The sequence below is a fragment of the Conger conger genome, chromosome 6 (assembly GCF_963514075.1).
Source record: "Conger conger chromosome 6, fConCon1.1, whole genome shotgun sequence".
NCBI classification, from domain to species: domain Eukaryota; kingdom Metazoa; phylum Chordata; class Actinopteri; order Anguilliformes; family Congridae; genus Conger; species Conger conger.
The window spans coordinates 12735313-12749063 of NC_083765.1; the positions used below are offsets into that span (position 1 = coordinate 12735313).

General features: G+C 44.1%; 1 protein-coding gene across 3 annotated transcripts; it reads right to left on the reverse strand.

The window, feature by feature from the left end:
- Positions 1 to 418: 418 nt before the first annotated feature.
- On the reverse strand, positions 419 to 12816 carry LOC133130635 (nucleosome assembly protein 1-like 4). 3 transcript variants are annotated; one of them, XM_061245348.1, is made up of 15 exons: positions 12699 to 12802; positions 11375 to 11425; positions 9658 to 9754; positions 9204 to 9345; positions 8471 to 8557; positions 6992 to 7123; positions 6086 to 6157; positions 5823 to 5962; positions 5222 to 5367; positions 3463 to 3482; positions 3110 to 3229; positions 2980 to 3015; positions 2614 to 2661; positions 2208 to 2239; positions 419 to 1326 (listed from the first exon to the last, which is right to left on the reverse strand). In XM_061245348.1, exons 2-14 carry the CDS (start codon positions 11400 to 11402, stop codon positions 2234 to 2236), a joined length of 1074 nt encoding a protein of 357 aa, XP_061101332.1. In that variant the 5' UTR covers positions 11403 to 11425; positions 12699 to 12802; the 3' UTR covers positions 419 to 1326; positions 2208 to 2233. The 3 variants fall into 3 exon arrangements, with proteins under 3 accessions (XP_061101332.1, XP_061101330.1, XP_061101329.1); XM_061245346.1 differs by lacking the exon at positions 2208 to 2239 and having other exon boundaries at positions 11375 to 11422; positions 12699 to 12816; XM_061245345.1 differs by lacking the exon at positions 2208 to 2239.
- Positions 12817 to 13751: the final 935 nt, after the last annotated feature.

A 13751-nucleotide genomic window follows, 5' to 3' on the forward strand; every position in this document is an offset into this window, starting at 1 on the left:
ATCAGCTGTGCATTAATGTTACACCCAAGGCCCCCCCCTCAGTATGTCCTTGTGACCGACAGGATAACGGTTGAACTCGAAAAACGGTTGAAACGACTTCGGCACGTCTTAAACGAACAGTATGGCGCAGTATGCTGCAGTATGGCAAGGAGGCGCCAAGTCAGAACTTTAACCACATCTGTCTCCGTGTGCAGCTAGAGAAATCTTTTTATTTTATTTTTTAAATAAAGGGGAACCGGAGTTTTGCCTCCCACACCCCCTTCCCTTCCCTTCCCCGCCCGCACGCACGCACGCACGCACGCACGCACGCACGCACGCACGCACGAGGAGACCGTGGTGATAAAACGAACACTCACGCCTCCGGTTAATTCCGCGTTCCAGCTCCCCACCCCAAGATCTCACTCCAGGCATTTCCTGCTGATTTCAGTTTCACTTTTAATTTTAAGAGTGACATTTCATTTCTACTTTGTGTTTCACACATGACAACTCCTCTTCCACATGTAAAAGTAAAGCACCACACAGAGCACTAGTAAAAAGAAATTTGGCAATAAACTTTGAATTCGCTAGCAAGCGCTTGGGCAGTAGACAGCAGGCGGGAGGCTTCCCAGAGGCTAACCCTCCGCCCCCCCCTCCACACAGTATAGATCTTACAGCAGAGACTGTTACTCATCTCCGTAACACAGAGTACAGTCCAATACATAGTTCAAACCAGATAAAAAATTAACTAGAACAAACCTAATATAAATAACTTCTGAATAAGAGAAAAGTTTGAAAAAGCTTAACTTTCTTTCCATTTAAAATAAAAGAAAACCTAAGAAGGCAACCCCCAAAGTTCTTTTCAACAGTTCCGTGCTGGACTTCCACGCATTATTTTCTTGGCATAAAAAACCCTGAGAAACCTGATGTCAAGTGGAACGCTGGACTCACTCTGTGTTGGATTTGCATTGGCCTCTGGAATGTGGTGGTGACAGAGAGCTTTCCGGAAGAGGCGGCTTGTTCTCGGCAGTTTAACTCTGAACACAGTGGCCCGAGGGGGTGCGTGTATTACATCCCGTTTTGCGTTACGATAAATCTGTTTATAGTTATATTTACAATGTCAAATGTAACGGTTATATTTTATTTTTGAGTGAGGGTTTAACTTTGCTGTACAAGGGGAGTATAAGAACAGAGGGTGTGGCGGTCATGCAGTTGGAACAGTTAGAGTCATGTAGGAGAGAGCAGTGGCTCTCCGCAGGCTGGTCTGGTCGCTGTTGGGGTCTCGGAGTTTGTGGTGGAGGGCTCCCCATGTTACTGCTGCTTGCACTCTGCTGGCTGGGGCTCTTCTTTCTGCACACAACACACAGAGAGGGACCTCATGTATGGAGAAAAGACTGCATGGGAGAGTGTGTGAGTGTGTGTGTGTGAGAGAGAGAAAGGGTTTGCGTGGGGGGGGGGGGTTAGCACATTCTGATAGAGCACGCAGACACACATACAGAGAAAAGGCAAATAACAGGCCAGTGGGGCAGAGAAAATAACTTCATAACACTAAAAATGATAAAGTATTGAAACAAAGCAAGGATGCTCCTCTCCTCTTCTGCAGAGCTGGCGAGCATTCATATGACAAGACTGACTTAAAATGCTCGTCTGCACACAGTGTTAAATGTATGCCAAACCCCTGCCTGCCCCCCCCCCCCCCCTCAAATGTCTCCAAATATGAACCTTTCACCTGCAGACATTCCCATACACCCGGCCTGGGTAACCATAAGAACAGCTGGCAAGAGGTGGAGCCTTTAACAGAGAGGCTTGTCCTTCAAAGTTATTTTATAAAGACCAGAAAAACTATGACAGGGAGAGAACAAGCAAGAATTCAGGGCCAGGTTATATTTGAGAGACTGTTAGCAACAGCACTACCAGAAAAGTGAGGCCTGGGTTCACTCAACATGTCCTTAGCTTTGCACCACAATTAAAAACAACAGCAGGCTTTTTCCAGGACACAATTTGGCACATTCAATGACCAAAATAAACTTGAAACTACGTGAAGAAAGAAAATATCAAATTATTTGGTAGTCACAGATAAACACAGATGTTGATTGAATCCAGGCAAGAGAGAGAAGGAGAGAGATGAAGGAGGGGGAATGGAAAGATGGAAAAAGAGGGAGGAAGCAGAGTGGAGGACAGGCCCAAAGCCATGATGGAGCAGAGGTGAGTCCATCTCTTTTCTCCCTTACCTATAAATGCATGGGGTGGGAATGATTTATGCCTGCAATGGAGGTAAGGAGGGGGAGGCAGGAGAAACAATTATAGCCAGAATTAAACATCAAGACAGAGCAACCAAACGCTACCAAGCCTGTTCTTCCACCCTTCCCCCCCCCCCCCCCATCATGCACCCTTGTACACACCAGCCGCCCACTAGCACATCAATCAATTCCACTATTAACAGGGGAACCAAAGGCTCTGTCTCCATCAGTAACTCCACAGACCCGCACCGTGGAGCAGAGTGGATTAGCTGAACGATTAGCGCTCTTCTGCCCTGTGTAGACTGTCAGGTTACTGAGGGTTTGACAGGCGAGACACCCTACTGGGTTTTGCCGGGTTAGTTTTAGGCCCAGTGCAAGTTACACTTCTGAAACTGACCTTGGGGTCATCATCTCCCTCCTCTTCATCACCATCCTCATCATTGTCCTGTCCACAATAAAGAAAATCATTACATACATCTCCAACAACGCAACCTTCACAAAAACTCAAACACAGTGCGACTGGCTGTGATCAGCACCGGAGCCCGTATGATCAAGACTGTGATCGTGAGTGCGACCATGAATGTGACCATAACCATGACCATTTCCGTGACCATGAACATCATTGTGACTGCGACCCTGGTCAGGAATATGTGAGGCCATGACCGTAATCATTTGACCACGACTCTCTATGTGACTGCGAGCATGACCATGAGTGACCCGGACCATCTGTGCGAAGATGACCGCGAGTGTGACCAGGCCTCACCTCTTCCTCCCCTTCTTCCAGTTCCTCTTCTTCAAACTACAGAAAAAAGAAATACAAGCACATTAAAAACACCGTTTCCCATGGCTATTGGCGTGTTTTGTAACAGGGAGGCGGTGGTGATTAAACCTACGCTGTCATCGTCCTCCAGGGCCTCCCCAGTGAAGTACAGCACAGCTCTGGGGACCACTCGCTCACGGAAGAAGTGGCCAATCTCAAAATCAGTGGCTAATGTCAGCTCAGAGTCCTCATCCTGGCAACACAACACCACCGATGACTTTACATCACTGAACAGGGTTACATTATCGTACAGCGGAAAACTCCTGACATTCTATCAAGGTCTCATTCCCCAAATTCATGGCCCGTAAAAACTTTTAATTGTGGCAATTTCATGTGATCATCTTTTTCCAGCCTCAAAATGAACCACAATGAGATATGGTTTTAAAGTGTGGAATATATTATACTTTAAAATATTTCTCAACTTACCATCTCTCCATCAGATGAAACTAGAAAAAATAAAAATAAAAATAAATACAAATAAAACACAAATGTCAGTTTTGGACAGGACCAAACACAGCAAACCATATATATTGACACAAACATATTTAAAGACAATATTTACAATGCATAAAAAAAGAACTAAATCTACAGGCATTGTTTCTTATTCTTGTTCTTCCTGGCAAGGTTACGTCCTCGTGAAGAATGTGATGGGCCTCGCCACACTCAAACGAAATGCCACATGAAAGGAGCAGCATCTCTCACACTTTCCCACAGACAGGGAGCGGGTGCTGCTACATTCCTACCACTCTCCCGTACAATGGAGGCCAGTAAACTGCCACTGAGAGCCAGCAATACGGTGAATGGCATTCCTGCGACACCAGCCCTTTCTGAGGAATGCCACTGTAACGTTAACCTTAAGAATGGATGACTACCACACCACATTTCAGAGAATAATCATTTTATGCATCACACACTACCTAACCCAAGCCACAAAGGGATCTCATTTAGACCTTGCCTACAAAATTCCATCTAATTGGGCTGCCGAATTCAGTTTCATTTTCTTTCAGACCTAGACACATTTACTGCTCCAAACCACTGAATATATATTTTAAAATGTACCCAACCAACTCTGTGAATGAACGTTCACCTTATTTAACTCACTGGATTGGCAAATCAGTCTTAATTCCCTTTCCCTTCCATAGATTTGCTGGAGAATGCAGCCAGCAGATGCAGGCTACCTCACATGGACCAGGGCCCTCATATTACCAGGAATTTTTAATTGACCCCGAGCATAAGCAGTGAAGTTTCTGGACACCCCTCCTTCTACGTTCACTCAGTTCCAGTCAAAACCCACACAATCTATATTCTAAATCTATATTCCTCTCTTTCCCATTTGACTTACACACTTGAGACAGAAACCAGAAAGTACGACAAGTCTGAGACACACACACTTGGTGTTGGAGCAAATGCAATCCCAACAGTAAACTACGCAAACGATTTCCTGAAGCACAGGAAATGACCCAGATCAAGCCAAAACCTACAAATCCGGTCTTTCCATAATGCGTTCACATGCTGAATCATGCTCCCATCCACTTTCACCTTGTTCAGTGTGGCTGAAGCACTATCCCCCAAAGACTGACACAAACATGTTCTACAGCCATCTCTCAACACCACTGTACTTCACCTCTACTTGACCTAATCAGCTGACAGGACATGGTCCAGTTTCAGATGGAGGCTTTGCCAACAGGAAGCAGAAAATCCTGGTAGAGAGGTGACTTTCCCCCATAGCCCAGCTATAGCTAGTAAAAACTGTACCAGGCAAACAGTGTCCTTCCAACTATCCCTCTGTAGGCAGTAACTGACCCAAACATGTGTCACCAATTATAGCTAAAACAGTATTCAGCAATAAGTGTTCTCACTAATTCATTACATCACAATGCGACTGGGAGCCAGTGTTGTGTAAAGGGTAACAGAAAAAAGGGGATAAAAATCAGAGAAATTATGAGACTTGGTAAAGTACTCCAGATTAAACCTCTGCACAAACATGCTTGACCTTCACTGTATTTCACAGGAGAAACACAGATTGCTGATCACACGCACTAACAGGGCAGTGGCGCCACCTGCTGTACACACTGAAACCCTGCAGCATGGACACTCATCACTGTACCAGCAGACGAGCCATGGGGCGCTACAGAGCAACACCAGTCTGTCTAAACAGCCGTGGGCAGCAGTGAGCGTACCGTACCTTTGATGGGGTTGAAGAAGTTGAAGAAGGAGTCATTGGGCACTTGCTTGGTGATGGTCCTCACTGTGCCACGGCCCTTGTGTTTCTGCTTCTTCTTGATGGTCTTGACCGTAACGTCCTTCCCTTTGTGCCAGTCGATGTCACAGCTGGGTGGGGGATGGGCCAGAGAGTGGGGCAGTTAGCTCTTCAGCACAGCACAGTCCTGCACAATCATTTCAAACCCCAGCTGATTCTTGGATGGAATCATTGCAGGCTTTTTGAACATTTTCTTCTCCTTGATTAAAACAGATTTTACAAATGTATATGTATAATTTTATCTCCCTAAGACAATGTGATTTCAGATTTTAATTTCAGATTGATTAGCCAGATCGTTGGCACAAGGACATTGATGAAAACCAGTTGAGATCAATAATTAGGGCAAGAGGTTTTGTGCCCCACAATTTTCCAGACACGACTACTTTACCTAATTTGATTTGCCAGTCAAGTTGCTACAGTGACATCCACACTTGCACACTACAAGCACTGCATTATGTGCACGCCCATGACGCTGGCCAGTGAGTCAGGGACTATGTCACATGCTAATGAAAGGCTGTCTTCTCACCCTTCACAGTCCACAATCTCCGGGCCCTCGAAGGAGAAGGGGTCAGCAGAGTCAGGCTCAGACTTCATCTTGTAAACCTTCGTCAGGACGGTGTTTTTGAAGAAGTTGTTTGTTTCAAAGTGGAACTCTAATGTAAAACTCTGCCAAGGAAACAAAAAAAAGGCATTCATACCACTTACATTGTGTTATTCTGAACCCAAACAAGTTGGGGCAAGTTTTTTTCTTTTTCCCCAAACAAAATGGGTTGAGTTGTTGAGACTCACCATGGGCTGGTCTGGCTCTGAAAACTTCACTTTGATATCTTGCAAGTGCTTCAGGATTGGCTCATCATGCTCCTGGAGAAATGGTGTGACAAAAGCAGGCAGAGATGACTAATAATGTTAAAAACTAAGCCACAGAAGCATCGGCGGCTGGGAGTAAAGCAGGGAGGGGAAGAGCCTGTCACAGCACATTAGCACTGCTCCAAGGCGTGCCCAGGAGAAACTGACCCAATCTCAACACCCCTGCACAAAGCATGTCTACACTCCTGAATATGACCCACCTGCAGCAGGTCACTAAGCATGTCTACAGTCCTGAATATGACCCTCCTGCAGCAGGTCACAAAGCATGTCTACAGTCCTGAATATGACCCTCCTGCAGCAGGTCACCAAGCAGGTCTACAGTCCTGAATATGACCCTCCTGCAGCAGGTCACCAAGCAGGTCTACAGTCCTGAATATGACCCTCCTGCAGCAGGTCACCAAGCAGGTCTACAGTCCTGAATATGACCCACCTGCTGCAGGTCACTAAGCATGTTTACAGTCCTGAATATGACCCACCCGCAGCAGGTCACAAAGCATGTTGATACTCCTGTTAACTAAGCAGGTCTACACTCCTGAATATTCCCCCCCCGGATCGGGTCACTAACCAGGTCTACAGTCCTGAATATGGGGCGGCCTGTAGCGTAGTGGTTAAGGTAAATGACTGGGACACGCAAGGTCGGTGGTTCTAATCCCCGGTGTAGCCACAGTAAGATCCGCACAGCCGTTGGGCCCTTGAGCAAGGCCCTTAACCCTGCATTGCTCCAGGGGAGGATTGTCTCCTGCTTAGTCTAATCAACTGTACGTCGCTCTGGATAAGAGCGTCTGCCAAATGCCAATAATGTAATGTAATGTAATGAATATGACCCACCTGCAGCAGGTCACTAAGCATGTCTACATTCCTGAAGATTGTGAGCCAGAACTCCGGGATTCCCTTGGGGTCCTCTTCTGCCGCTGGCTCCTCTTTCTTCTCCTCGATTGTGGCTTTTTTCTTCAGCTCGTCCTGTCAGGACAACACCAGAAACACCTCTGCTCACTTAAAATTACCAATGAGCCAGACCTCACCCACTCACTTCAACTGACCAATAAAGTGTGGAAAATATCCCCAAGGCATTCCAATACACCGGTGAAAAACACTGCCCCCAGAAAAGCTAAAACAATGGGAATCACTGTGTTATTATACCATGTCATACTACCATCAATATCTGGAACAAAATCTGGAATATACAATCTTATCATTGGTTTTACATGTAGAGATGTCCCCTTCAAGATTCAGTGGTCATTTACCCACTTGAACAATCCGTTTGAGAAACACAGCTTAGTGCAGTCATCCATTACATCCCGCAGTAATATACGGCCACTCGAGTCATAACTTTTGTTGTCCTCGGGTTTTTGGAAGCTTTTACAAAATTCTGCCGACTCATTTGCACGGCCAACGCAAATTGTCGCCATGCTGACATGGATTTGGGGAGTGAGTCAGGAGGAGGAATCATGAACTCATGGATTCATACAATCATGGCAAAGATACACAGATTACTGGTGGTTACATTTCAATTCTTTACATATTTTTGATATCGTTATACTCACATCGGCCATAACAACTGTTAGCCTTTGCTAATAACACAAGGCATGTTTGTATTGAGTGCTAATTAGCTGTTGGTATAAGCACTGAGCACGACAGCATACCCTGGGTAGTGCTAGTGAGCGGACTAGCTCATAGTTGCATGCTTTCCCACAATTAAATGGTGTCAAAATCCCCTTGCAACAAAAGATGACATACTTTGAGTACAGATAACTTACAAGGGTGAATGATGGTATGTGTACCAGTGTCATTTATTTTACATTATTTTTCAATGTGTACCACATGTTCCATCTTAAACCCCCATAAGGGGGCAAACGTATATGCTTTATAACGGACACAAACCATTTTATTAATTTTCAGAGAGTTATGGAAAGGATCCTGAGATATTAGACCCCATTCTGATTAACAGATAGTCATTTCCTTCAAAGACCTTTATTAGATCTGCATATCACCCTCAGATACAGGAGTTTATGATCCATAAAATGCAATACCCATTTTGCATTTGCATTACCTTAACATAATGGAGGCAACATTCACAATTTCTGAATATTAACAACAATAAAGGGATTTTGTAGTTCTTGAAAAGTTTCACAAGGGCAACAGTACAGAACAGTACATTAATTATTCATAATGACATTCCATTGGAAACATAACCAGGTTAACCGGTTTGGGATGAACGGTTACAGCTTTGGGAAGACATTTTATTAAAAAGAGACAATAAGCACAGAAAGCAGGCAGATAGTCTGGTCACATGACCCATGTACTCACTGCAAGCTCCTCCCCCTCCTCTCTGTCACTGTGCCACTCGCACTCCTCATCTGTGGGCTCCACTGCACCCGAGACCACATCCTTTCTCTGGACACCAGGCAAGCAAGAGAGCAGAGCCATGTCATAGGGGACAACCACACAACCCACAAAAACAAACAATGAAACAGCAAGACAACAACCAAACAGACAAACAAAACACCAGAAGAGTTAGCAAGCAGACTACTGCCAATCAATGAAACAAGTACACAACCACCAAACAAAAACAGACAGAAACAAACCACCAATCAATGAAGCAGGTACACAACCAAAAAAAAATAAAAAAATAAAAAAATAAAAAAATTACCTCCCAAAAAAACAAAAAACAAACAAACCACCAAATAAATAAAAACTGCTACACAAGTTTCAAGTGTCCTTAAAAAGACTATACACAAACTGGCTGACCCTTTAGGAAAAAACAAAACAAAAAAACAACAACATTATTTTCCAGCCTGAGCCGAAATTACAGAATAAAAAGTTAAAGGAAAAACAAAACAGGCATGAATGTGGTTGCCATATTGGACATCCTGTTTGGCCCAAGTTTCCGCTGCGGGCTTAGTCAGCCTGTCCCCAGCTTTGGACCAGGCTGCTGGCTGCAGGGGGAGGGTATAGAACAGAAATTCCACGACTAACACAGAGGCCAGGGGCTAAGGGTTTCCACTTACAGGTCAGTAATCCCCCCCCCCAGGCGGTGTACCTTATCAAACAGCGGCTGGTAGAGGGCGGCGTACTTTCTCTCCAGCTCATGCACCTCCTCGTAGAATTTGGCTTCTAGGTGTGCGCAGCGGACCTGCACCTGCTTTAAGGCATTCACTCTTCTCTTCACTGACTTGGGCAAGCTGGAGGAGCACGGGACACAAAACGAGTGAGCGAATGAGAGAAACAAGCATGCCAAAGCCACACACATCTGGCTCAATGCAAGAGGGAAAGGCCAATATTTCCCTCCCTTTTCTAATTCTGTTCTCTTTCCTTCCGTTCTGAGAGTTTATGTAAATATGTAGTGCTAAACCCATACTGCCTTAGTCAACTGCCTTAGTCATCTTCAGTGAAAAGCTGCTCAATAACCATATTTACACATTTCCCTTTAGCCACCTTATGTGGACTGTGAGTGGCAGGCATAGCATTCCCCTGGTGATGTCACCATTCCTCACCTCTCAATGGTGGAAGGGGTGTGTGACACGTTGTCGAGGCGGTCTTGAAGCGCCGCCAAAGCCTGGGGGTTCTGCATAACCTGATCCCCCACTTTACCTGCAGTAATCACACATAAATTCACCTTTACCTACAGGAAGTGCACACAAAACTACAATTGCCACTCATACCCGTCATATCAGCCCTGATCAACTAAACACTCTTACCTGCTGTGATCACACAAAGAACATTCATACTGTCCACAGATTTCACCCACCGCCAAGTACACATTCAAGCCCGTAAAAATTATGTACTAACTTTGCCCAATAAAATTATTGAATGCGTAGTCACACACAGCCTATGAGCATGCAGCTCTGTCAGCTCAAACACTTCCTGTTCACTTCATAGACAGAGACATGGCTTTAACAGCCATATTACCTTGTTATTACAAAAAGCCAATGAGTGTGACCTGCTCCAAAATAAGATGAGATGACTAATCCCTGCCACTCTCTCCCTGCCCCTGCCTCTCCCTCTCCCTCTCCCTCTCCCTCCGCAGACCGCTAGAAGACTTTTGCCCTTGTGATGTAAAATTTGGAGCTTCATGAAATTTTCAGAATGACACCCGACACAGCTCTTGGCACAGAGAGTGGGCACCTCAATAACATCCCAAACGGCGAAGTAGGAGTGGGCACAAAACTAATTACCCATACAGGATATAAAACACCAATTGGTTGCCCTGTGTTTAATATTTCAGAAGCTGCACCTTGCAAAAGAGAGGAGCTGTTTTCATAGGGGGCGGGGAAATGCAGTGGCAATGCAGCATTTGGCATTAAAGAAACGAGAAATAGGAGATGCACCTGCGTGATAAAAATAATCAGTTTTGCAGGCCGTCTGTGAGCAGTGTTCGGTTGGCCTGTGGCTAGGACGGCTGTCGGCACATACGGTTTGTGGCAATTCCTTTGGGCAAATGTTGTCACTATGAAAAACACTTGCTGCTAGTTGCTTTGACTAATGTAGTGGAGTCCCAGAGAGATTCCCCACAGAGAATGCTCCACTTAACACAAAGTGTATGTCTCCCAATGGGTCTCTCATTTTCATTGCCATTTACTCAAGAACATGAGCAATCCATCTTCTGTATGTGCCATCTATGAGGAACAGCCACTTAACACAGAGATACAGGCACATCAAAGGCCTGTTTGAAAAAGACCATTCATTCTGACAGGGTAGGAGTGGGAGCAGGTACATAGCAGTCAAACTACAGCCAGAAGATTGCTACTCACTAACTGATGAAAAAAAAGAGGCGATGGGGCCTTACTTAAAAATTAGATTTGAAATCCAGCAACAGAAAATAATGTCACCAGTTTTATCTCACTGGCCCAAGTGTGGACAGCCCATCTCAAGTGTGTATGACAAAATACATAACAATATTAGTGCTATCTAATTACCCATAAACCCTCTGTGTCTTGCTCATAAATACTCAGTCAAACAAGGGCAACTGTTATTTCAGTGCACATGGTGTTTGCCCCTGAAAGCCACACTTAGTTTGGTTGTTTCTCTTCAGTTCCAAAATGGAGACTACCACCACAACCTTGCAGTTTCAGAGAAACAGAACCAAATCCAAACTGGCTATTGCCAATTTTCTGTTGAATTCCAACTCACTGATTTCATTAACAAAGCACGATTAGCAGAAAATGTAATAAGGGAACATAATCAAGGAATCTACAATCACGTGAAGTTTACCTCTGGTTTCACTGTGGTCTCCTTCCATTATCGAATAACAGCCACAGTCTTCTGAACATACAAGAAACGATAGAAAAATGTTTACCACACCAGCATTTCGCATACATATTTTAAAATACTTAACCAAAAGTTACGCAACTAAAGTTGGCTCAATTTTACAGACACACGATTGCCAAAAGACGCGTCATTGTCTAATACAGTTATCCAGAGTGCGGCTGTTTATATGTGATAACTGTAATCAAACAGCAATATGCTGGCTACTGCTTGCATAATACCAGCAGGGCTAAATTAGTCCAGATAGCATAGCGCATTCAGTAGTTTTATGTATATATAAATATAATCCAACTAGGCAATGTTGGCTAGATAATCATAGATAGGTTGTACATTTAAATACATTTTGAAAAAAAAAAACACAAAAAAAAACAAACAAACAGTAGTTTGTTGTGAAAATATGACGCAAAAACTTTTTCAAATAAAAATTCACCCCTATTGAACATACTATATTTAATCCCACTGCGAGCCGTGAACGTGAACAGAACTTGCAAGCATGCAAAGCAACGTATATTAACGCTGAGAGTGTTCTTCAAGTAAACGTTTCGACATGTTGCATAAACAAGAGTTGACAATATATTCTGGACTGACAGCTGCAGCGTCAGAAAGCTGTGCTGGTCAACTTCCATGCAAAGCGCAGTCCGATGACGCATTCCGCTTACCAGCGGTGATGAAATATCTAGCTAGCTAGCCTGGACGTGCCATTTCAACAACGTTAGCTGACCACCTGGCAACCAACCAAACACAACCGAACAACCAAGGACGACTAGGAATGTCTTTTACATTCCAATACATACAAATCTTAGTCGGTGTCACATTTTCTTAATAGAAACGTGGTTCCACAATTGTCAGCTAATTTTAGCTAGCCTAGCGACAGCGAACTGCTGCTAACTGATTTGGTTCCATGGGAAAACACACAGCAAGCTACTAATCGGATGATGTAGCTAACTCATAAACAAGCCATCTGATGCTAAAATTTTAGCTAACTAACTGGACAGGAATCTTGCTTTCCTGTTTAGCATAGTCTCAGGCAGTGTCATTGATAGGCGCGCCTATTTCTTGAACTGATAGCTAACGTTAACTCTCCCTCATGCTGGGATGGCTAGCTAACTCGCTACATACTAAATTAGCCTGCCAATATTATACGGCATTTTTATTATATCAGACTTCTCCGATTATTTAAACAATAATAGGATAAATTACTGCTTATGCAACAAAAAAGTCAGGTTTTATAGACAACTATGACACAGACGTATTTATAAGGTTACCATACCTCAATCTAAGCTGCTGCTTCCCCGTCGACACTCACGCGTCTACTTCTAGCCGAGATGAAAGCTCACCACGTTGGATTAATCCTGCGTATCATTGGTCTGGGAGCAGTCCCACGCGCCCTATCACAAGGCTCAAATACCAAACAACATCTTACACCATTGGTTACGTTTTTGTAGTGCAGTTTGTACATAGAAAGTTTGTCCAACCAATGCTGGAGCAGTGTTCGGCAGCTTGGTAGCCGATGAAATATGCGTGTTCTTCTGCCCAGTTGAGAATTAAAGTATTACGAATTTATGAACCTAGTTGATTTCATTTGCGGTACGATAAATATTAATGAAACATCAATCGAAGTATCTCAACACGTCCAGATGGATTAATCACTTTGTGTACTCTAGTGCATTGTTCTTATGGCGTTTGTAATTACGTAACTTACCTCAATAAAAATGCCAAGTAATTCGTTCTGACAGGTGGATCATTAAACACCGATTATTTAAGAAGGGCGCAATTTGCTTTCTTGTTTTAAACTGTTAGCTGATACACTTGTTAACATCCAACCTGGGCGATACAGCTGCCATTTTGCACCAGAATGCTAACACTAGCTGAGGTGGAGAACAATGTTTTTGCCAATTAAATAAGGGGATGATTAGGTGGCAGGTTGAAAGAGGCATGTTGGGAATTTAGCCAGGACACCATGGTACCCTGCTCACTTCAAAGAGTGTTATGGGAACTACAATGCCCTCGGTGAGTCAGGGCATCATCCGAAAGACAGCGTCTTCTATAGCACTGCACTGGGGCATTGGGGTTTATTTGACCAGAGGGAAGATTGCCACAATGACTTGATATGATATTCTTCAGATGCAAATAGGCACCCAAGATGTACTCACTGTGGCAAAATGAAGGGGCTTACATGCAATGCAATAATAATAAACTGCTATTGTTTTCCTTGGTCAACTTGTTCGATGTCTGTTGCTCTGTACGCCAGTGGTTTCTTTCTTTTTCAGGACATTCCAAGTTGATGTACGAGCTATCCCCAATGATTTCCCCTCTTTTCTAA

Coding starts and splice junctions, on each gene's coding strand:
- LOC133130635 (XM_061245346.1), bottom strand. CDS start 11,402: ATGGAAGGAGACCACAGTGAAACCAGAG. Junction 5,368..5,822: donor GAGATTGTGGACTGTGAAGG/GTGAGAAGACAG, acceptor TCCCCCACCCAG/CTGTGACATCGACTGGCACA. Junction 3,483..5,221: donor CTTCTTCAACCCCATCAAAG/GTACGGTACGCT, acceptor TATTTTTTCTAG/TTTCATCTGATGGAGAGATG.